This window comes from Scleropages formosus, chromosome 2, assembly GCF_900964775.1.
Source record: "Scleropages formosus chromosome 2, fSclFor1.1, whole genome shotgun sequence".
NCBI classification, from domain to species: Eukaryota; Metazoa; Chordata; class Actinopteri; order Osteoglossiformes; family Osteoglossidae; genus Scleropages; species Scleropages formosus.
Genome location: NC_041807.1, coordinates 24,491,961 through 24,517,811, shown reverse-complemented (window position 1 = coordinate 24,517,811; position 25,851 = coordinate 24,491,961). Strand labels below are relative to the sequence as shown.

The 25,851-nt window shown below is 43.2% G+C and overlaps 1 protein-coding gene across 9 annotated transcripts in view; it reads right to left on the bottom strand.

Moving 5' to 3' along the window:
- LOC108939444 (calcium-dependent secretion activator 1-like) overlaps positions 1-25,851 on the bottom strand; it is a 99,063-nt gene that overhangs the window by 41,704 nt on the left and 31,508 nt on the right. For all 9 annotated transcript variants that reach the window (XM_029249943.1, XM_029249944.1, XM_029249947.1 and 6 more), the window contains exons 4-7: positions 14,549-14,629; positions 14,221-14,454; positions 13,177-13,298; positions 585-696 (exon numbers count right to left, since the gene is read on the bottom strand). In XM_029249943.1, the coding sequence (XP_029105776.1) occupies positions 585-696; positions 13,177-13,298; positions 14,221-14,454; positions 14,549-14,629 (549 nt within the window). The remainder of the gene's footprint in view (positions 1-584; positions 697-13,176; positions 13,299-14,220; positions 14,455-14,548; positions 14,630-25,851) is intronic.

The window sequence follows — 25,851 nt, the reverse complement described above, 5'->3', positions numbered from 1 at the left end:
GGGTGCTCTGGTTTCCTCCCACAGTCCAAAGACATGCTGATCAGGTTCCCCCATAGTGTGTGAGTGACAGAGAGTGTTCCACTGATGTATGGATGAATGACCCAGTGTAAGTAGTGTATCTAAGAGTGTAAGTCACCTTGGTGAATAAGGTGTGTGGGCTGATAACACTGCATAGAGTTCATTGGAAGTTGCTTTGGACAAAAGCGTCTGCTAAATAAATAAATATATGTAAAATGTAATTATATCTGGGTTGTGAGAATTCACCTTACAAAAGGCTTTTCAGGAAAGCTTTGGCTTCGTAAGAGGGGCGAACACTGTTCTATAACTCTTGAACAATGAAATTTAAGAAAATAATAAGAAAAAATTTCTGTACATGTTACCCACTGCACTTGCTTTCAAACTATATTTGAACACATTTCAAGGAACACATTTCAAATTAATTTTCAGTATTTCAGCAAGAACACCTTGTGCCCTATGACAGTTATAGTGACGGATGTATCTGATGGATTGCTGACCGTAACCTGTGTCTAGGCTGAGTTCGAAGGGGGGGAGGATGGAGGCTTTAGATTGAGGCGACCACCTACCCTGCCCAGTTCCTTGTCCTCAAGTGCCAGCACTCCTGTGCTCTCCGTGAAGAGCTTCACCTTCACCACGGGGAGTGGGTGAGTTGTGGTGAAATCCCCTTGAGTCCCCCAGCTGAAAGAGAGAAATGCAATGTCCTCTCAGTTACACGTGCACATCAGGACTCTCTAGACCTGTGTAGGGTGGAGTCCATTGTACCACATCCAGAAGATGAAGGGAAGCCCATTGCTATAACTGTGCCTGTCACGAAGAGTCCAACATCCAAAAAAAACCCCCCTAAGAAGCATGTTCTGCAGAAGTAAATACCATACAATGAATACAGCCAAAAATAAAAACTGCTGAACTTCTTTATGCATCCTTACTGTGTGATGCTCTATTTTCCCCAGAAAGAGCAGTGAGGCTCAGCAGGGAGGAAGCATTATTAAACGCTTGGTCTTGTCACAGAGCCCCCGGGGCAGGAACATCTGTAGTTATTAAAAAGGATGAAAGGAAATTTAGGGAGACTCAGATCTAGAGCTCAGGGCTGGGAGTGGAGCTTTGGGGGAGATCTGGAGGAATCCATGTGAACACATACACGCACTATACAGTGACACGCAGATACAAAGAGCACCCTTCCTAAAAACCCACTTATGGGGCCACTGCAGACTCTTTCAGTGTGCAGAACTGGCGAAGATGAGGAAAGCCTTGAGCTGTCTCAGGGGAGTCGGTGTCAGGAGGAGTGCGGGGTGGAGCCACGAGCTCCCAGGGCAACAGCTGGTTTATGGCATAGAGGCCTCTGCGTTGCGGCCCCTGTGACGTGTGCATGTTTGCATTTCGCCCCTGCTTCGACGGAAGCTGAGAGATTTGGCGGTTGGCAAGGACTGTCAGCGGAGGTGTCAAAAGAAGAGACGCAGCACTGCTGAGACAACAGAGTCAAAAGCGTCAAAGAGGCAATTCAGCTGTTGTCAGCTGTTGCAATGCTTAAGCTGCCGGCAAAGAGCGGAGTAATGCAGCAGCCTCGCGGTGCCACAGTATTAATGTGGTGACGTGCGGTGAGATGTCCTAAACATGACTGCATTTTTGCCGTAATTTTTGTAGCACTTACCCACACTTGATACAATACAAATCATCCAGCTGTATAAATGGTAAAATAATTATAAGTAGTATAGCGTACAAAGTTAATATAGCAAGTCATTTTGGAGGGGAGAGCTAGTGAAATGATGGCTTATTCTGTAGCACTCTAGATAAAAAATTTCTTAGAGATACGTCCAGAGGAAATCTCATTCGTGTTCTTTGTCCTTGCGCTGCACTATTGCTCATTCGGACATGTCCTAATGGTCAGCTGCTCGTACGTCCTTGCTGTAGTCATGCAGACATTTGCACTGCGCTTCCGCCGAACCTTAGTTGCAAGCAGGTAGCTTAGCAGTCAGTGAATTGCTCCGTTAAAACTTGTCTAGTTGCATAAGTGGGATAAATAATTGTATGTAACTTAGTGTACAAATCTAACATTTAAAGCCACTTTGGAGAAAATCCAAATTAATCATTCAATAAAATTATTATTATTATTACTATTATTATTAAAACCACAGCAACAATAATAATAATAACAACACACACACACACACAGTCTGAACCGCTTGACCCATACAGGGTTGCAGGGAACCGGAGCCTAACCCGGCAACACAGGGCGTAAGACCGGAGGGGGAGGGGACACACCCAGGACGGGACGCCAGTCCATCGCAAGGCACCCCAAGCGGGACTCGAACCCCAGACCCACCGGAGCCCCCCTAATAAAAATAATATCTTTCTGAAAACCACTGCTGTATCAGAGCGTTACATTTTTTTTGGACATGAATTTTTTGTTTCTGCAGACAGACAGTCCCTGTCTGTATTTGAAGCCCCCATTAGCAACACTCTTACGGCACCCAACTTTGAGCATTTCATCACGAATAACACACATCCACGCTATTCAAATGCTGCCCTGCAGGGTCGAATCCAGGATTCTTCTGTCGATCCACTTGGGCAGCGAACCACCTGATTCAACCTACTGTCTTCACCGAGCCCATTTACACCACCTGATGGTGCAGAGGGAGCTGAGGAACCTCCCGGAACGAACCCCCCTGGACGCAAATCTGAATATCCTTGCTTTACATCAAAGCCTTCCCTCACGCACTTCAGAGTGTTAACACTCCCTGTTAGGACAAAGCTGTTTATGCTAGCTAAAGAATCGCGCACAAAAAAGAATTACAAGATCGCACAGAGAAAGCTGTCAGTTCAAGAGCTTTTCTAAAGCTCCTTTTACTGACAGGTAACGTTAAAATAAAATCCAAAGCATTGAAGGATACCGCAGAAATACAGTAAAAAAAAACCCAGCTGTTTGATTTTTCGACTTGCTCTCTACCGCTCATTGCCCTCACAGCTCCCGTGGAGATGGCTTGCGTCTGCAGGGATTTGTCCCCTGGGTGAGCGGCGCTACTTTCTGACAGGTTGTCAGCTGCGAATCCCACTCTCCCCCCCCACCGGACCCACGCTCTGACAGCTCCCAGGGTTTGCCACGAAACGCTGCGGGAGCCATTGATTTTCCTCCTAGTGCGCGCAGAATCCGTCCACCTGGGTCAGAATGTGCCGCAACGACGGTGAGCATCAGTGGCCTTCCTGACATTTGCTGCGGACTAAGGGTCCTCGGTCCCCAGCGATGTAAAGTTGGGGGACCTTCGGGGGACACATCTGTCTCTGTGTTTCACATCCTCCCTCCCCTGAGAGCCCATCTATGCAAAAGTCCCTCTACTTTGTTGCATTAATGTCTAATTTGACATGCACTACAAATATTAAAATATTAATCTATGTGTGGCTGATGATAGTCTATACACAATATTTTTTGTAATACTACACCTGTTCGAACACCTAACTAATCTTACCTTTTGTATTATCCTATCCTATACATAGGACATCCTGTATTTTTTTTTTTTTCGTTTTCTGCATAATTAGAAACCATTTAGAGGAGGATTTGTTGATTTCAGTAAAGCTTTCTAGGCTGGCTGGCGCTCGTTTCCTTTTAACAAAGTTAAATAACGGTTTGCAGAGGCACAGTCGGTGGAATATGTCAGCATATTAAATAGAATGTAATATTAAGTGCTCATGATTCATCGGGGAAGCTACCGTACAAGCCTTTGCAAGCATCAGACTCTGTAGCTGTCCAGCATAAAGTTACTCAAGGGCAACACAACAACAAAATTCATAAATAAAGATTTGGAACGAACATGTGGAAGAGATCTGAAGAATACATAAAGATTTCGAATATATCTCTAGGTAATTAAAAAATTCCTTCTGAATGTTGTTACTGTGCACTTTTGCATATGTTTCCTTACAGTCGGTATTGGCAAACTGCTCCACAGCCATCCCTGGCAAGACCTTATTACATCAAAGAAATTGTTGTTTATTTCTTTCCATACAAATAATACAGAGAGAATAAAACAAAACTTTCTCAGATATCTTCATTTAATATTTTGTGCACACAGCAACTTATCTATGAACTTATTAAAGGGTTAAGAAATGCCTTTAGAGGATTACAGCAGAGCTCAATTGAACTAGATTCTTTTTTCTTTCTTTGTTTAATTATTGCTTTAATTATGAACAGATATTTGTTAGAACCTAATGCTTTATTTCGTCTCTAGATGGCAGTGTTGGAATTTACTTTTGCACAATTTTCCAGAAAAAAAAAAAACAACAGAATCAAACAAAAAAGCTTTAAATGCTCAGAAATGTTTTGCATGGGAATACAAGAAAAATATTTACTTAATATTTATTAATTTATAAGGTGCTTTTCTCCAAAGCACAGACAACTCAGAGGAAAAAAATGTGCATTTCACAACAGGCAATAAGCATGGTAATACTCACCCATGGTCAATTAAATTAAAGCTCAAAAACCCAGTGCCAAAGCAAATAATGCGGCCCTGAAAATTTTTACTATTACATTTTCCACTCTGGAATGAGTCATTGTTTTCTGTCAGTTTATGTTTTCTGTTTTTTTTTGGTTCACATGTTAAAAGGTCACCTTGCAGAGTAATAAAGGTAAGCCTTCACTATATAGCCTTTACTTTATCAGCCATTTACCGTATCTGGACCAAATATTGTCATTCAGATGACAAAGATGAAATAAAACTAAATCATAAGCTTAAGATGTCAGAATGATGTATCTGAAAATGTTGGGTTTTCGTCTCTCTTTTTATTTTTACAGTTGACATTTTGCTATATTAGGGTTACACGATCACAACACAGATGAATACTCACTGTGAAAACTATCAGTAGGATACAAAGTCATTAAAAAATGCTAATATGTATTTTAAACAGAGAAGAGTGTCCAGTGTTTTCTAACCTCAGACGCTGCTGATGAGGCCAGTGTCATTATTATTTATTCAATAATTCATATTTTCTCCTAAATAGCCTATTTTTAGGTATGTACACTAAGCAATGTAAAATACTTTTACGTTTAAGTTTAAAATTATTAAAAAATTTATACAGCGGGGTCTTTTGACCGAGCACTTTAGGATAAGTACCTTACCTAGGGGTCCGGCAAAGATAGGACTCAAACCCAGGTGTTTTGATTAAAAGCCAGCAACTTTAACCACTATGCCACTTGTCGGCAAAGGGCGGTGACAAAACTAAATTCTTTCAGGTGTCTCTAAAAGTTTGGAAGTTGTTTCATTGATACTACTGGAATGTTTTTGAAAAAATAAGAAAAATATATATAAAATACAATAACACCAAATGCCCTGAATTCATAATTTTTGGATGTTCTGTGCATAAAAGCCACCAGTTATAAGAAATGAACTATTTGAACGTATATCTTTAGAAAAGGTTAATTGGTTCAAAGAATTTCAGCCTTTCCTCAGAAAAGGCTCTTACATAGAACCTTGGATAATTTCATTTCTGGAACATTGTATAATTCATTATTTTACACCCATACATTTTTTTCTGTTGAATTATTCAACTCAGCTGTAAGGCATGTCTGTGGGCTAGCATAAACTTATAGGAAAATGTGACTTATTTTCAGGCCCCAGCCAGATATGTGAAATATTTATATAAAATTATACGAACTGAAATTTTACAATGTAATGTTTCACAAAACACATAAGAATGTGATCAGCAGTGGTTGATCATACACAGCAGGCATGAGGGATGATGCTTTTTTTTCTGCTCTTGTAGTATTCAACATGATTACATAAAATAACACTAGCTGCCCTTCTGTCATACCTTTAATTTGTTTATCCTGCCACTATCTTTTCAGCAGCTTGTTTTTACCTGTTTACCATCTATTAAAGCAATTACTTAATTGACAGAGTATGGGGTGTTAGCCACAATGATGCCATTATACAATAAAAAGCCATTCCACACAAAATATGATGATAAACTTACTCTGGTAACCAGCAATAAACAAACTTTTTCTCTTGCGTATTGTTGACACTTTTAAGGTACAGATTCTGCTTCCCGTAAGGAAGTTAAAATAGCACATGCGTTTAAGTTTAGAATATGAACGTAACAGTGTGTCACTATAGCTGTATTTAAACTCAATTATTTTGCATACAGAGGCAAAAATGGCTTATTCCTCTTAAGAGATCAAATTTCCCCCGTGTTTCGTCGTGGTATTACAGCGCCGCTCTTCAAGTTTACTTGAGCCTCAACACCTGTTTTCAACTTAAGGCACAGCGTAAGGTCAGGATCCTAGCAATCATTGGCATCTGTGGTGGAGATATGAGGCAGGTGAACCAGGCTCAGTGATGCCCACACAGTGATGCTTTGTCATTCAGTTGTATGCTGATGTATGAGAGAACCCCCTGGGCCTTGTGCACACAGCACAGTAGAATGTTCAACATAACAAACGAGCTTGACTTAACTGGGCGAAGTGACTTGCTGTTTATTTATTTATTTATTTTTCCCAACGTTTAAAAATTTATCACCGACACACGAAGGCATATTTTATACTTTTCTGTTAAGCGCAGCTGTCAAACCATACACTCTTCCTATGCCTCTCAGAAGTACACCACATATTCCATAAAAATCTATGTTTTTAAATTCAGCAACCACACAGCCCCACTCCTGCTGGGGAGTTCTTTAGGTTAGCTGAAAAGACTGTGTTTTCCGGTTTTGTTTTGTTTTCATTATCTGAATAATTCATTGTTATATTTAATCATAAAAAGGAAGCACAAAAGAACTGCCAAGACAAACTACTGACACGTCCCATCCTGGCAGGCGGATAAGAAGATATCTATCCTGGGTTTAAGCTAATATTTTTTTATTAATACTATTTATATTTGGAGTATGAAATTAGGACCACAACCTTTACCATCATTATCACGGCATGATGGAACATTTCTATTTTGAGTTTCTACTTTGAGCTAGTGGGTGGTACTGTCCTGGTAAGACCGAGGCTGAATTAATGGACGGCGCCCCCATCGTCTGCCCTGGCCACAGCTCAGAGGTTTCATGAAGACCAGCTGCTACCACTTCATTCATAATCAACAAGGGCTTTAATGGCAGCTGGTTTGAGGACTGAGGTAGAATAGCTTGGAGAGTGTCTTCTTGTAGGTTTCCCAAAAAGGGGTTCTGTTTGGTTTCAAACAAACCTGATTTTGAGGAGCAGTCCTGCTGATCTGCACCTAAATCCAGCTCATGTGGCCACAGTGGAATTTAGTGAAACATTTCCTGAAGTCTTAAAATTTGTTACATAACCCAGCAGTTCATGATCAACCCTTGGTGATTCAGTTGTACTGACAGGTGGCAGAGGACCTTACCAAGACCTGAACCACCTTCCTTCCACTTTTTCGCTTGGATTAAATAGATGGAACAATGTGTGAATCGCACACCTATGCTCCGTAATCAATTTGACATTCCCACTTAACACAGTTTTTCTGTTTGTTTTCTTTTTTCCCACATCTGTCTATTTCCAAAGAAATCATTTCCCATGTTCCTCAAATCGTCCCTTCTGAACATTATTCATAACCCAAGTTCCTCAAAGCCCCATCCGCACATTCAACCAGCCTGCTTACCTTGCATTTTTACACTGTCCCATTATTTTCAAAACACTGTACCAGGTAGATGTATTTTTATATAACAAATGTGGCTTTATGTCCCCAAACTCAAACATTATGAGCATTTGAGTGAATGCAAAGGACAATTATCCTAATTATCATGTTCTAACAGTGTCCAAAACACTAAAGTGATAAAAAACCTGAAAAACCAATAATATTGGCATTTATGTTTACTGCAAGCAGTGGCCCACAGCATTAAGAGTCCATGGGGATTTGCAGTTAATTTATCACTTTGCTCAAAAAAAAACCTGTAGCTCTCACAGTAACCTAATGGTGCATGGGAAAATAAAACTGTTCGTGCCATTCGAGCCACGATTCAGGATCTTTACGTTGTTGTGTGGCAACTCTGTGACCACAGATCTTCAGCTATGTCCATCCTGGATAACTGAGCGTGTTTAACCTACATTCTCAATGTCATTGAGTGGCCATTGCTCCTCAACTGCTGAACATACAATGTTCCCATGGTTAAGAAAACTCAGTCAATCTATGTGAGCATTCACAATCTTACATGAAACAGCTCAACACCTCAGTGCAATGTCAAAAAGACCTTCAGAGTCAATTATAAGAGCTTAGACAAGCAAAATTTGATTATTAGAGGCTAAGAGTACTATAAAGGCATTTTAATAGTTAACACTAATGTGATCTTGGTAGCCAAAGCCTATGAGGATGCATAGAAAAACATAGGTGGCTGTATTAATGCATACGTTCCAAACAGGAAACAAAATGCATTGATTAATTCATTTAATTCACTGAGACTTTGAAATCAAATGTAAGGATAAGTCATAACACAGCAGCATGCAGAGAAACACGAGTTGTGCGGACATCTTCATTTTCTTAAGAACCTAGTAATGACATATTCTGGATTGTAGCTGCAAGTTCAAGGACCCAAAGCAGTCTTGGCAGCTGCCACAAGGCACCCCAAGCAGGACTCAAACCCCAGACCCGCCACATGGCGGCTCCAGCCAAACCCGCTGCGCCATTGCACCCCCCGAATAATAATAATAATTATTATTATTATTATTAGTAGTAGTAGTAGTAGTAGTGGTGGTGATGGTGATGGTGGTGTTGGTGGATGGCATCACAGAAATGACACATGCTCAAACAGAAAACTCAAGCAGGGACAAAATAAACAGTACCATGTACTCAGCCATCATATAACAGGGTTCTGCAGAAATAAAAGCTGTTACCCCTTTTTTATACCTTGTTATTATGCAGTACAGTGGCATTTCTGCCTGTTATGCAGTCATTCTTCCAGGTATGTCCTCTGCTCAATCTTAATGAAGATTAATAGGAAATGCAGCCATCCACATTCACTCAAACCAGCATAGGTGACTCTTGACAACACAACTCCCACTCCTGGTTATTAGTTCTGAATAGTCATTAAACAACAACAAAATTTAACAAACAATCATGGGAAAACCAGACAATGTAAACCTAATATGACAACGAGAATTCTAAATTATTGTTCATCTATTTAACTGATGATTTTATCCAAAGAAACTGACAATTTTAAGATATTATTTACTGTGATATAAATATTTATGCAGCAGGGTTTTTACTGGAGCAATTCACGGTAAGTATCTTGCTCATGGGAACTACAGCCTGGGATAAAACAATTGTTACATTTTCTAGCATAGTGCACATTTTTCTCCAAAGCAGCTGGAAATGTGGAACTACTTTCTATATTTTACCATGTTAAATAGCTGGGTATCTTTTACCAGAGTAAGTTAGGATTAGACCTTTCCTTATGGGTACTACAGCAGAAGGTAAGATTTGAACCTGGTAGTTACTACATTACCTGTTGATGCAACGCAACACCTGTAATGGAAGAGTGCCTGTATGCTTTGCAGAGTGAAAGACATGAGCAGTGATGTTGTGAACTTAGTATAATTAATGTAATAGAAAAAATTCTACATATGTTTAATGTGTTACCAATACACATACTTTCTGAAATCGCTTGTCCCAAGGGGAGAGGGAGGGGTTGCAATGAACTGGAGCCTAACCCAGCAACAGTGGGTGCAAGGCCAGAGGGGGAGGGGACACACCCAGGACGGGATGCCAGTCCATTGCAAGGCACCCCAAGCAGGACTCGAACCCCCGACCCGCCAGAGAGCCTGACCCGGCCAAGCCTGCTGCGCCACCATGCCCCCCATTACCAATATGTTGTAACATAAAAATATAGAACAGTATAATCTACAATATGAAAATTATTGACACTTATTACATGATAATATACCTGAGAAATAAATACATTTGACTTGCTTCCATATATTCAAAATATTATAGAACATATTACAGCATATTTTAGAATCTGAATTTTATTTAATGAGTATTCCTTTCATGAGGAGTTTGTAAGCAGATTGAGTCTCTACAAAAGTGGTCACAAGGGTCCACAGGATCGTCTCGGAGAGGTGAGGACTGTTTTATGCAAATCGACTGGTTAAGGGTAGAATTTTTAATCAGTTCACATGGGCAAAAAATCAGCTTAACCTGCCTCAAGGTTAAGGTTAGGACGATGCAGTATACGGTATGTTGCTTAGTGATATATCTTGCTTAAAGGTAAGCCACTGTCCTGACATTGATAAGTCCGAGTCTATCCCTCAGGTTTACTCTCAGTTCTTAACTGGCAACTGAAGTCCCACTGTGCAAAGCACGTATCTGCTGCCTGGGAGTTACCATACACAGTTCTCAATCAAATTCTTTTCCATTGCTTGAGCTGTTGAGCTTCTCAATAGTCTCTATGCCCCCACGTCCCAAGCAAAATGAATCTCTAACATCACCCCTTCCTTGCAAACTCTTCGTTCCAGTCTCTCTTCCTCGGATACGTCGACCCAAAAAGAAAAACACTGCTTCCCAAAATAGCTCAGAAAAGTGCCTGCCCAGCTTGAGCTCTCTGCCTGGTGCTGAAGGCTACAAATCTTAAACCTGCTCAGATTTCCGTTGCACTAGTCTTAAAAGCACCACGGGGAAAGTAGATTCTCCCGGCCTATCAACTTCCTATGCACAATGATCAAGGTGTCAGAATTTCTGATGAGCTGGTGGTTCACAAATTGCACTGAGCAGTGCATCTCCCAAGTTGGCTTGCAAGGGGTCCCGATGCAGACGTATCCCCACCTAAAGGACTCATAAAGTAAAATTCTCAAGGTTTTTCATTAAATACAAAAAGCACAAAATTTAGTCCTGACTCCTCATTTCCATTCCGTATAAAAGTCCTCCTTTGACACCCAGCACAATGTAGGAGTGTCCAGTATTTTTTTATGGGAGCACCGTTGTACATGCGGTCCGTCGCTACCCGAAACATCGTAAAGCGGTGCGTACCTGTATTTACACTGACACAAACCATTTTTCAAAGAATAATCTCTGTTTCAATTAGTTCAAGAGTTGAGGTGTGCTTTGTTATTTGTCATAGCTTTTCTTTCAGATTTTGTTCCTTTGTGACCAAAATCATTCTATGGTAAAAACATCAATGGCGTCATCCCCCCTTCCCCCCAGTTGAAGATGTATGTCAAATATACATCCAAGTACTACTGCTATTCTTAATCAATGAGCTGACATCAAAAAAAAAAAAAAAAACAAGATGATGTTATGATGTTATCTACCTGAGTGTGTGGAAAAACAAGTGATTCCGGAAATGATCTTCAACAATTAACTCAACAAAGGAATGCTAATGTTTCACACACTGCTGGTGATAGATAGATAGATAGATAGATAGATAGATAGATAGATAGATAGATAGATAGATAGATAGATAGAACTTTATTGTCATTGCATAATACAGGTACACAGCAACAAAATGCAGTTGATGCAGAGATGCCCCTCTCTGTATGCCAGTTCCACACCAGCTAATGTTGGTCAGAGAGGGAATGTCCTGGGAGATCATCTGGCTCCTACTAGAAAACATACATGATCTCACACTTTGCTTGCCTCTGAGGGCTGGATCAGAAGAAGGCTTTCAGTTTTGTTAAGAAGCCGACTTCTCTTTCCTAATTACAAGCTGATGGCAGAATTGCCACCCCCCACACCCCCAGCATGGAATCTGGGACACTGGTTTGTACGCTTCCGCACTTTCGCACTGCTGCTGCTGGATACTATGTACAGGCTGGGCATTCTTGAGCCTTCCAGCCAAGCGTTCTCATTTGGAGGGACAAAGTTTAGGTGATCAGCTCTGCTCTGTTTTCTCCACTGCTTCTACACCCTCCAGCTGAGTCTCCGTTTGATCAAAATGTAATTATAAAGCAGGATTGTTCAATATCACAGAAATCCATCAGGTCCTTTGGAGCTTGTTTTTAATCTGCATGGCGTAGAACTCCCACACCTTCATGAGCGATGCCTTGGAGGCTTTGCTTAATTCTCCCATCACAGAGTACTACAGTCTCTGCTGATCAGGAAACTACTGTAACTTTGAATGACCTTGGACTTTCTAAACTGATAGCTTTGGCCCAGTGTATCTAGAATGACTCTTGTTTGTCACCTGCTTTGAAGATCTCACTGTCTGCTACAAATATCAAAATGGAACGGTTTACTTACGAGCGCTTATACACGGACACCCAATACCTATATCTGTACACATGCAATTATCCTCGTGCTTTACTGACACCACCCACGCTTACAGTCTCTGTCCCTAAAGCCTCCGCAGCATGGTATAACACCAGCCTTTCACCATGAAGAGCGGCCCCCTCAGGAAGCTGTCACTAACAACCGCTCCAGCCTCCTCCTCATCTGGGAAAGTGCGGCTGACCCATCTCTCCTTGTGCAACTGATGCAAATAGGTCAACAAGAAATTTCACTCGTGTTAATAAAAACAATCAACATCTCTTGTACCGCAGACAAAACAGACATCCCAGACTGGCGAACACTCAAGGAACGAAACAGGAATGTTTGCTACGCATAGAAGGTACGCCGCACTTTAATTAGATCAACGCTACGAGAAGCAGCTCTGCCAGCGAAGCGTGGGGCGTTTGATCTCGCAGTGTGTCGGACATCACACGGGATTTCCGAATGCAGATCCCACTCCCCCTCAGCTTACAGTGAGAGTTACATAAGGCACCAGGAGGCTATGTGCTACAAAACCGCACCATGTGCCTATAGGAGAGAAAGCATATGTGCTAGAGTGGTGCGACCAGCTTGTTGCACCCGTTTTCTTCCAAGTTGTGAAGTGCTGAAGCTCGCCGGATGATCTCTTTTCCCTTTTCCGATAACCTAGGTGTAACATTTTCTGAATACTGCAGCAGTTTTTAGAAACATTGCATATGTCAGATGATTAAACTGTTGCAACATAAATGGGGTCTCAGACGGTAACTTCTCTGTAGGTGTACCTGGTGTACTGTTTTGTTAAAATATGTAGCCGGATCATAATTAAGCAAAATGAAAGATGTATTTAGTCAGTCGAGCGGAAAAAGGAAGGAATTCTGGAGGCTGCCTGTACTGCTTGTGGCATTCTCTCCAGGCTCCATTTTGTGACACCTAATAGTCTTCATGGCAGGGCTGCACCATCGCACTGAAAGTTACGCGCATTTCGTACACTCACGTTGGTTTGGAGGCCTCGGCCTGGTCCGTTTGCAGTTTCTCCCCACCCTCCACCTCCATGGTACAGTACACGATTCGGTTGGGAGCCAGAGACTTCAGCCCCTGAACTTCCATGATGACGACCTGGAATTGCAAAAGAAAGAATAAATGAAACAGAAACCGAAAAACAATGAACCATACAGTGTCAGAAGTCAAGTACCATGCCAGAAATCATCCCTGCTGCCAGACACTGCCCCCATGGTGCAGCCGCAGTTGCGGTCAGTGTGATACATTACAGTCAAATTTAGGGAGGAATACTGAGTGATTGACGATATAATTTATTCCAGATCTCTGGGGTGGGGAACACAGGTCTTCTGGGTATAGTGTATTTAAAGGCATCATTCATCAGTAAAGTGTATTTTTTGCAGGTTGTGCTTCAGCAGTGTCCATGCATGCTGATTTATGTAAGTGTGGAAATACATTCCTGATGAGCATGCGGGTTATTTATCACTCTTGGGTTTTTTGTAGTATAACACAGTGTCTTTTTTCACAGCCTATTTAGTTCCTTTATTATGCGGATGAAAGAAAAAAAAAAGAGGTTTATTGCATTAAATCAAAATTCAAGTTGCAGAAAAGCTGCATGTTTTTGGTGTAATTTAATTTATAGTGATACTGCCCAGTGGCAGAAGCTTCTAGGGTTTGTTATTCCCTCTTCTCAGAACGTAAAAGGAAATATTTCGACAGAGTTTGCAGCTGTAGATACTATTGTGTGATCAAGGTACAGTACCTGTCAAAAGTTTGAGTACACACTGGCAACCTGGACTATACTTATGACCTAAACTGGAAAGGAGAGCAAAAGCAAAGAAATTCTCAAGTTTCCTACATCTCTAGGAATTGCTGCAGAAGAGCTGAAAAGACATGTCAGCTATTTCCTTCTGACACTTGTAAAGTGGTAGCCTCATGACAAAAACTAGTTTAGTACTGTTTAAACTGCATGCTCTCCCTGTGCTTCCCTTTATTTCTCCAATAGATGCAGAAAAGTTGTCCACTCATGTCTGTCTTGTACCTCCAGGGTGAATGAAAGCACCACGTCGGACTTGGAGAGCTGATTCTCGTCCTCTTGACCCATGTCAATGATGGAGGTATTGTGGCCTCTTTTCAGCTTCTGAAGCTTGAAATCCCCACCCTTGGACACTGGCATGCTCTCCAGGTTAGCCATCAGAAGATTGACGGAAGACTTAAGCTCTTCGATAAACATTGCCTCCATCTCCTTGGAGACAAATTTAGGGAACTTCCCCACCTAATAAGAAACAAACAGAAAAGGTCTGATGCTAAGGGAAGGCTTGGGCTTTTGATGTCTTTGACAAGGTTTTAAGTGATGTTCAGCAACTTACTCTAGCGATCTGATCAGCCATCTGCAGTCGTCCATCCAACTCTCTTCTTATCTGGGCAGCCTGCTCATCTAGGTTGTCCAGCTGGAAGAGAACCAAGACAGGAGAAGATTAAACCCTGACAATTTTATCCTGCTTCAACAGTAATGTATATCATATTTTGTTTTTTTTTTCTTCCTAATTTTGTTCTTATCTCTCTTTCTCGCCCATGTTTGTAACTGCCAATGCTGTCTTGTCATCAGCTGCGAACACCCCACACTCCTGTTCCACAGAATGAAAGGTAGCAGGTTTATAATCTTGAGATTAGCATACGTGCCCTGTCCGTCTAAAAATTAACCATAACCCTTCACTAACCCAGCAGAGACAACAGTAAATCTGATCTGCAATACCAGAATCTCCTATTATCAAGGTTAACTATGACCAGGGTACAGAACTCAGGACCAATATTGGCTGAGCCTCGATATAACCCTGTAATATAATCTTAATATAATATTTCTGATTATTTGCATTTAATAACTTGTTACATCTATATGTAGACAGTACTCTACCGAACAAATATTGTCGCTTAGACAGACTTTTAATATAGTGGCTAATAACTATCAGGCTTTGGGAGGCCAAAGGTTGCCAGCTATCACACAGCTAAAGCTGTATGTTAATTGGAAAGCTTAATGAGGTTCAAGTGGTGTAATTAATCAAACTGTATAGTAGTAGTTAGGCAGAAGTTCCCTAAGGTGTGCTTAGCATGGGGGGTGGTGAAGGACACACATTACTGCAGCACTCATGCAACGCTGCAGCGACGCAATCAAAGGAAGATGAGGGGAAAATCTAAGTGGTGAATGGAGATTATACTCAAGCATTACCTGCAGCTGGTAGCATCCTCTCATTGCCTGCCAGCTTTGAGGAAATTTTAATAAAGACAGCAAGGTGGAGTGAACTAGCTCCATGCTGCCTGTGTGGTGGTGAACTGATAATATGACCACATATCATACATGAGTGTTTTCCCTTTGGATCAGGAGCCGAATTGTTCGACACGCACACAGGGTGGATGTTGGCCCTGCAAAAAGGAGCAGACCGGAGTGGGCGGCCTGTCGAGATGCATAGTGTGTAACTGGCACTGAAGGGTTCACACTCCCCGAATGACAGGATTGCTTATGGCCAGTGTGAGTCAGCATGAGGACGGGGGCGTGGAAAACCCGCCCCAATGGACGCCCAGGGTGAGGAAACCACACCACCGAGAAACCAAAGCCCAGAGACTCTCCTGCTTCAGAGGAAGGAAATGCTTTGTCTTAGGCAGAATGTGGAATCATTACACAAAAACGTCACATTTTCTTTGCGAATTTGCATCAGTCTAAAATGTGGGCCCAGTGAAGCTGAGCCTGCGGTGCTCTTGGCGGTTCTGGGGGAGCAGCAGAAAACTGTGACTGATTGGTTGGCCAGAACATTCTGCTTTCTGCTTGGCTGGTTCACCATCTGGACTGGTGGTTCCACCCCCTGCACCACCCCCCCGAGTGTCACCTCTCTCACCTCCTCTCTCCGTCAACCCCTGTTCCCAAGGGAGGTTGACAATCGTCCCACAAAACCGCTCTGCAGAGCGTCACACACGCGAGGCGTTTGTGAAACAGGATGAACCTGTTTATCGCAGAGCTGCATGTAATGATGGATGTAATGATGAAGGGGAAATAGCCGCCGCTTCCAGGTCCGTCTGTAGCACAGGCTTGGGAACACAGTCGCCCACACAGCCTCTGAGAATGCTTTATCTATTATTTATTTGCTCTGCCAATGTGCTTCTTCAGGCAGACGCATAACACATGCAACATTCCCCTGTCCCTACCAGCTTTTTGAGGTCTTTCCTCTGTGCAATCCTCGTCATGTACGGATGCCGAGACTCACTCCCTCACACAGGACTCGTGGTTCGGCGCCCCAGGACGACCACATCGTGGTCAGATCCTGTTCCATCATGAACATTTCCTTCCACCCACCCATATGCCCTCTGCAGTCCAGGGTCATGCCTCAACTTGATCGACAAGTGTATTCAAGAAACATGACGTCAAAAAAGGAGCCTTTCCTGTCTCATTTCTGGCGTCTAAGATGCGATCAGTAGACTGGAACCTTTATGGCTATGTGGATGAGAGTTTTTAGGTTGCACATGAGAAAAAATCATATTTGATCTTCCCGCTGCATTGAACCTATGATTAATAAGAACTGGAGAGAAACAACCAGCAGCCAAAACAGCCTACACAGGCCTGTTGCCACAGCACATGTTTGGGAGGTTAAGGTTGGCCTGGACAGGGAGCTCCAGTTCCCAGAAGATATTGCAGTGACGACGTTAAGACCAGGCATGCTTTTGCTCTCCCAGTCCTCCAAACAGATCATCCTCATGGAATTGACCATACCCTGGGAAGATCAGATACCAGAAGCCAACGAGTTAGATAGCAAAGTATGCAGAGCATTTGGAGCAGTGCTGCAACAATAGCTGGAGGTCAAAGTGTGAACCCATTGAGGTGGGCTACAGAGAGCCTGCAGGCCGATCCATCTGCAGCATGTTTTCCTCTCTGGGCATCAATGGTCCAGAAAGCGCAAGGCTGTAAGAAAACCCATAGAGGCTGGCAAAACTGCCCCAAGGTGGCTGTGGATCTGAAGATCAGACTCGTGGGGGGGGGGGGGTAGTGCTACCTGGACACAAGCCGGGAACTGATCAGCCCCGGCTGGGTTGCCTGGGAGAGGGTGTCTGATGTTAAAAGACCCAAAAACACTTCAAGAGCCAAGGTTACATTACTGATGATGCATCCAGGTGCATTGAAAGCAGTTCTTTGTAACATAAATGAAAGTAGTCTCACTACAGCCTTATGCAGAATCAAAAATCACATGTACACACCCACTGAACCAAACATCAGACAAGTTTGGTTCCTTAAGCAGTAATGCACACACACACACACAGTCTGAAAACGCTCGTCTCAAGAGGGGTCGTGGCAAACCGGAGCCTAACCCAGCAACACAGGGTGCAGGGCTGGAGGGGGAGGGGACACACCCAGGATGGGACGCAGTAATGGCATAATGAAAAGAAATAAAAGCATAGTGTTAATAAAGGTACAGGGTGGCAGATTTGTGACAAACTTAAAACATTGTTTGGTTTAAAAAATCTTGAAGTGGTTTAGATTTTTTTTTTATTTATCCAATCCATGCAATGCAATTGAAAGATACTTTTTAATTTGTGTATTTCTTTATATTTTACTCATTGTGATGTGGTTTCTCCAAACGCAAAGTACAGTGGAGCTACATTCAACAGCAGAATTTGAAGATCCTTTATGATGAAAAACCTTTAGAAAAAACAGGAGGTTGGAGAAGCAGCTGGTATGATGGACCGAGAATTGTGAGAGGAGCACATTTCCCTTCCAAGAGGAAATCAAGACGTTCCTGCCAGCGCGGGAGGAACGTTGTAATCAGATTTCGTTTAAGCACGGCTTTGCGATAATTGAATTCATTAAATTTGGTTAATGTGTCCTGGCTAATGCAGAGGCCTCGTCCGGAGTATGCCACATGAAAATGACGTGCCTGACAAGGGAGTTTCGGGCCCTGAGAACCCTGGGCTGAGTTAGCCATCATGTCAGTGTACCTCCTGACAGCACCATGGGAGGAATTCCTAAGCAGCAGAAAATCACCAGATTAGCTGAACTCACTGAGGACTTCTCATCTTCAGAGAAAGAACCCCAAGTGCAGCAGTTGTTCAGTAAGTGTTTCTAGAACTTTTGCATTCTAGAACATTGCATTTTCCATGTGATTAGTTCACAGGGAGGGAGTGTGTTCAGTTGTATTTGACAGAAATGGACTTTTAACCTGATCTGTTTAGAGTCTGTGTTTGATTGACCTATGTGAATTTTTCTTTTAAACATAAATTTCTCTTTGCTCTGAACAAATAAAGGACATTGCAAGTATAACAATGTTTAATGAGAACAATGTTGGGTTCTTGGTGTCTCAAAGGTCCTGGGCTTGGGTCTGGGAACATGGGATAGAATTTGGTTCAGTCTGTGTGTACTCCTCCTGCTCTCCCTATATTCATGTGGGTTTCTTCCAAGTGCTCCAGTTTCCTTCCACAATCAAAAAACATATGTTTCAGGTGCCAAAGTGTTTAGACAGTTAGTTAATATGAATTGCCCTTGACTGTATCTTTGAGGAAATGAGTTTGTGTGTCCACCCTTCAATGGAGTGGCCTGCCATCCAGGGTAGGCCCCTCACTCTGCCCTAAGTTTCCTGGGATAGGCTTTGGACCAGACCACTGTAGCCTTAAATTGTAAGTGGTTACTGTAAATGAATGGAGAACGATGCCATATCAGAATCTTGAAAGTGCACTATCGCTACAGCCTTGCGCTGCTACAATTGCAATTCAGCTCTATGGATGGTAGGTTGATGGTCTCTCTCCTAGAAGGGTTTGAAAACAGCTTGCCAGGTAGGCTTTTTATCAGCAGGCAATCCCTATGGGGGAGACCAGAGGCAGGCAGATGAAGAGGAGTACTTAGAGCAGCAGCTTTAGACCATTACCATGTATTATACATCACCACCAACTCAACCCCCCCACGTCAACACATATAACTGCTCCTGACCTGAAAACACCTGTCATTTTAGATGACTGGCAGTAACATGTTTTGAAATCAATGATCCAAAAATATCAGCTTACATACTTATTAAGGGTACAGTGCCCTTTGGCTTTGAAACAAGCAGTAAAGAAAGAAAAGACCAACATACTGGAATTTTGTGAACCAGTCGCAATGATGAAGAAGAGAGTGACTCTACCTCCTGACAGCTGTTAGCCTGTTTTTTTTTTTTTCTGTTTCAGAGTAATAAGCTGCAGTGAGAGCTACATTTATTCCTGCATTAATAATGAGTGCCGAGGTAGGCGCAGCTGAGTCATTTATAGCATCTGGCAAAGGGGGGTAGTAACGGGCTAAAGCTGGGTTCATGGCTCCTCTAACTCCCTACCGGTTTCATTAAATCCTCAGCAGAATTCACACCACAGCAGCTTGGCCCGCCTTTCTCTGTTAACCTTGAGTACTGGTGCTCAACTGCAGCCACATCTGTGCTCTCACCCCTCCCATCTTGGAACAGGTGCAAAAGGGAGCCTACACAACAATGACCTTATAACATTTCTATAACAATGGCAAGTCAAGCAGTGACAGCCAGGTTGTAATTATTCCATAGTAATATGCAGTAATGATGTCCCATTTGTATGGTTGCACCAAAGCCTGAACCACGTTGTTTTTAACTAAAGCAGCTTCTTATTGTCCTGGGGGGTGCAGTGGTACAGTGGTGCAGTGAGTTGGGCTGGGTCCTGCTCTCCAGTGGGTCTGGGGTTTGAGTTCCGCTTGGGGTGCCTTGCAACGGACCGGTATCCCGCCCTGGGTGCGTCCACTCCCCCTCCAGCCTTGCGCCCTCTGTTGCTGGGTTAGGCTCCGGCTCCTCGCGACCCCCGTGTGGGACAAGCGGTGCTGACAATGTGTCGGTATTTTAATACGGGCTCCCAGGTTGATGAGATGCCTGAGAGTGATGTCTGAAGATCATCATTGGCTTCCTTCCTGAGACAGTACAACTGGCATTGGACAGTGAGCACAGAAATAATAACCCATCCAGAGGTGATGCAAAGAAGAGGCTGACATGACAGTTCTGTCATCACTACATCCAGGGTGGCTTGTGTTTTTGGAAACTTGAGTTTTGATTCAGCAATGCTTTAGGACTTGCATATAATCAATATGTTCTCTGTTTCAGGCCCAGTGTGAGAAATTGCTCAAAATGTAGAAAGTACAGCATATGCAAGTATGCGCACTTCTGGCTGTGAAGTGTGCAGTGCAGCGAGGATATGCCCACGTGTGTGAACCTGTTGCCCATTTTCAGGGCACAGTCACCCAATCAAAGAACCCTTGTGTTCCCAGTTGGCGGAGTGTGTAATCATCCCTGGCCACCAGCTGCAGCAGGCAGCTGTCAGGATGTTCTCAATGCCGCAGAGCTCCAGCATCTCAATATAGGGCCAAGAGCGATGGGAGGCACTGACCGTCTGGTACTCCCACCTGAAAAACCACCTACAGTAAAGTCTGAATGCTTTTGCTTGCTCCTCTTTGCCCTTGTGGAGTAGAACAAGCCTGAATGCGGAACCACAAATATGATTCACTACCAAAGTCATCACAAGACATAAGTGGGCTTGTATCGATTGTGGGCATTGCTGCCCGATGACACGGTGATGCCAGTGGTCATTCTGTGTTCTCCTTCCTGTCAGAAATGCTGCAGCCCATGGTGAAAATAGGTCTGTGTATCAGCAAGCATCACAATCATACCATGCAAGCATAACTTTCGTCCACGGATGATAGAGAGAGACGACATCCTGCTGTCCTTGACAGGTCCTTCCGTCGCTATCAGATTCACTCCTGCAAAAATTCCGCATTTTTCGTTCCATTTCTTTCCTTTGCTGATCCATTGACAAGCGAAACATTAGATGAAACATCACATCTTTTCCAGCAGTTGCAGTGCTCTTTCATATACAGGAACTAATGCATACATCAAACATGATGCATACTGTAGCACCTGCTGTGTACTTTCAGATTGTTGACCTTCATTTCCACTCCATCTGCAGGAAAAGCAGTTCCGATGCAGACAGTATGACGTGTAATATACTGAAGGCCCAGGGAGTTCGTGCTTAAAATAGGTGTAAAGCATTGCTATCTGGAATGGTTCAGCTATCATGAGACGTTTTTGGAGAATCCCTTATTGAACAGAGAAAAAACAGAAACAAGCACAGAGACACAGCTTGTCTTACTTCCTAAATGAAGGGAAGAGTAAATTTGATTAAGTTTGCGATGCCTTCGCAGCTAACAAATTGTGTCACAAAACAGTGTAAGGCCCAGTGGGACTTAACAACCCTTTTCTGACATTTGTTAATATTTTGTAACTCAGCTGACACTTTTACCTAAAGCAACTTACCGTGTTGCTATAGGTAAAAGTGTCAGCCGAGCTACATGCTGACAGCAAGATATGTGAGTTGTTAGGGACTTAACCCATTAGGTAGTTTAACCCAAAGGGTCTCTTTTTATATAGACCCAGAATGATTAGAACGGTCCCAAGGGTCCACTCCAGGTCTACCCAGCCCCATCAGCGTGCCTGATCCCAAATTACTGAGCAGCCCTATAAAAGGGGTGAAGGAGTACCATTGGGTTGTGGGTTATTAATCAGCATTACACTGCCTTACCTATGTTCAGCAAAAAATCCTTGCTTATATATCTGTTTTCTCAAAGTCTCTTTCTCTGTCCATTTCTGTTCTTGTCCTGTCTGCACCAGTCCTTCGTGCCCCCGTCCAGGTCCCATGCTCCAGCTCTGTCTCCGTCACGCCTCTGTGTACCTGCTATGGTCTCATAGTCCACTTATTGTCCACATAAGAACACTGTGTGTGTCTCTTTGTCCCATGTTTATCGTATCACTCGTGCACTTCACTTGTTCATCTCTACTGCGCGCTTTTATTTATACTCTATGTTTGAATTCTCACTTTTTTCGCCCATGTCTGGACGTTGCAGTGAAATACATCCGTGTTCGTGTCACATGTGAACGTTACAGAATCACTAAGCAGCTAGGGCATATGGATCCTTGATAAGTTCAATGAGTGTGTTCTCAGCTTTACTACGGCAAGGTCTTGCATATGGACCCCTGAGGGTTCAGGGGCAGTGACATTCACTCAGGCTCTGTGCAATTAAAGCTCAGAACGAGTGGACACGCCAGGTGAAGTTAGCATGGGTGGGCATGCCGGTCCACTGGGAACAGAGGCACCCTAATCTAATCATCATCAACACAAAGGTCATGCCCGTCAGTGAGGGAGGTGAAGAAACACAGGTGTAGGGGAAAATCAACCCTGACAGTCCTTAGGTCCAAGTACCTCTGCTCTAAACACCGAGTAAGCAAAGTGCCAAGCAGCAAACAAATTAACATCTCACCAAGCCGGTCCATCAAAAAGCTGTTTAGGGAATATCTACAATAACGATGGGAACTCAGAGAAGTATTTGCTCTAGATCACCATCAGCCTCATTAGTTAAGGAAAATTGATGTGAATTGAAACACGATCCCCACTGAAGGCTGAAAAAGACTGGTCACTTGGCTGTTTTTAAAAAATACAAAGCAATCCTCCACATAATCCATGTAACAAGAAGCCCATCGTGCAAACAGCCAGTCAGCAACCCCTTTAGGGTAGGAGCACTGGCCAATGCAGAGGATGCTGCTTTGTGCTGGAATGTGTGCTGTGCTACAGGGATGATGGCTCTGAATCTACTCCATATTTGTAGTACATTTTGTGCGTTGCTCCAGGCGCTGGCTGATCACAGCCAGCCGAGCTGCTCAGCAAGGTGATGGCGAGCTGAAGCAGCGGGATGCGAGAAGCTGGGAGCTGGATGACAATCTGCCGCTCTATTTTTAGGTACAGCCATGTGCTGAGTGCGCTGATTGTGTCGAGGAGCAGTCTGCCAGGCTCTGCCCTGTCCACCCCCAGCCACACCACCCCACCAGCTGCGCAATCTTGTGAATTCCAAATAGCAGGCCCACGGTGAACTGTCCCACAGGCCTACTGCCCGGGGGTTGACACAGAGAAGGCGGACGGGGCAAAAAACGCAGAATTTACAATACAAGGCAGCCGTGCTCACAGCTGTTTATCCAGTCCTTGCTAAGTCCCTTTAAGATGAGGACAAATGAAGAGCTCAGTCAACAACCAGCGCCAAAATGGAAGCCAGAATTCTTCCTAAGTCAAACATAATTGCCGGGTAGGTCCGACAGTACTACAAGGGATTTCTGTCGCATATGCGACCTGCCACTCAAACTTACATGGGGTGCAACCTCTTTTTTTTTTAAAGACCTTCCCATGAGGAAACAAAGTCTTAATGAAGGGTTAGCACTTTGAAATTCTGCAGAGAATCTTTAAGTGCTTTGGTAATTTTTGTCACACTCTCAGCTGGGCACTCATCACCTGCACCTGCCCGCGATCTCAGCAGCAGGCAATAAAAGGAGCCGCCTGCTAGAGGACAGATTGCGGAACCTCCTTTGGATGTCGCTCTCCTATTGCGCCATGCTCCTTGCATTAACCTTTTTTTACTCAGACCCTTTCCGTCCCAGCCCCCCTCGGCGTTCCCCTTGGCTCCCTGACCTTTGCTCTCGTCTCCCTGGCTCTGAATCCCGGATTACCCTTCGGACGACGATCGCGCCTCGACTGACCGCTGCCTGTCCCCTGACCCCTCTCTTGTGTAGCCCAAAATAAAACCAGCACCTGCGCTTGAGTCCGGTCTCCTGTCCTTCTGGAAGCATGGCAATTTTCCACAAAGCTGCACGAACCATATACTGTAATTTATTGCAGATTTGGGGAGAAGACTGACCCTGTGTGACCCTTTAAAATTACTGAAATATTTGCTCAGAGACTTGGACACATTTGGATATAAAACAATAATTACAGACCAAATTCATTTTCTAATGTCATAACACACACAAAAAACACTGAGAATGTATTACCATTTTATGATTTTTTTTTTTTGAGAAATTGCTGCTTGCTGGGTATAAAACTGCATAAAACAGATGATGTGTTCAAAGGTTAATGTTCATGATGACTGGTACTCAAGGTTCTACATAAAGCGATTTTAAAAATGTGACCCCCTCTTAACAGTGACAACTTCTGTAATATTAGCTGTTTGACTGTGTATTGCGTATGACGAATCTGACTGAGAAAAACAAGCGGAATGCCTATGGTCTGCAGAACTAGAGAACCATTCAACTTGTCCATCTAATTGATCCTCTACAAACAATTCACATTTAAATTCTGCCATCTTTTTCCATCACCTACTACCTACACATGGAAAAGTGATATTGTACCTTAGATGCCTCCCTTTGATGGCTTGTAAGCATACTATTATGTTCCACTACGATATACACATTCAGTTATCTGATGCCCTTATCCAAGGAGAGTTTCCTTTCTTTGTTTATTAAATTTTTGAAACTGAATACAAACAATGTAAATGCATTGTAGAAAGCAGCATCAGTTATTCACACCCCAAGTTACTGCCCAGTAGTTATTTGTCTGGAATTCCTACCTAATCTGATTACACATCCAGCTCTTCCTACACAGACAATAAAACGGATGTAAATCTGCCCACATCTGTATGGGGTTGCTTATCATCTTTCCTTACAGCGCTGTCAGATCTGTGTTAAATGTACATATTAGATTGACTCTCAACTGTTATTCGTAACAACCTTCATTTCCTATATACGATGGTGATGACGATAATGGTGATCATTATAATGATTAAGATGATGACAAAAACAAATATTATTATCATTATTTCTGTTACTGTGCATCTGCAGTTTAGGCAGATATTATACATCCAGACACCCAACATATCTGGCCGTGATTTTCACGAGAACAGTACTGACAGTCTTTCAACGGTGCAAAAATTCCGCCAAACTAAATTGTTTCATCTGTGGATCGGCGGATGCATCTGACACGCAATTATGTTACTGCCTTTTATAGTATCTACCTGTGATGTGTCCAGGGAAAAATAGCTAATGCAGCACAGGGTTAAACGTTTATTGCCACTGTGGCACTGGCTGGTGAGCACAGACAAACAACTAAGGCACTTCCTATTTGAAAATCCCCACTGAGAGCTTAGAGCTGTGAGAGCTATGACACACCTCTGCGTTGACCACCTTTCCAAGTAATACTATCCATGTCTGTCGCTGCCATGTCTTTGTACAAACATGCAGCACATCTGCAGGTCATCGTCATTCTAATCATTGTTTAGTTCCTCTATTTTTCATTTAGACTGAGCATGGGGTGTATCACACGTCTGTATCTGATGAATTTAGTATGCATTTTTATTGAGAGTGGTTATATTGTCAACGGGGGGGTGCGGTGGCGCAGTGGCGTAGTGGGTTTGACCAAGTCTTGCTCTGGGGTTTGAGTCCCGCTTGGGGTGCCTTGCAGCAGACTGGCATCCCGTTCTGGATGTGTCCCCTCCCCCTCCAGCCTTATGCCCTGTGTTGCCGGGTTAGGCTCCAGCTCCCTGCGACCCTGCATAGGACAAGCGGTTTCAAACGGTGTGTGTGTGTGTGTATTGTCAACAGGTATACAGTATTGAAAGGTAAAACTATTTAACAGTACATGGACACTGATCATCGAGTGCAGAAATAATGGCATTCTGGGGAAGAGGGAGGGTGTAAAGTAGTGGGTCTCTAGCCTGACACTGAGTAAGAAGTGTCTTCCCAGGTGTGATAGCTGCAGCAGGCTCATGCTAACAACGCAAGAC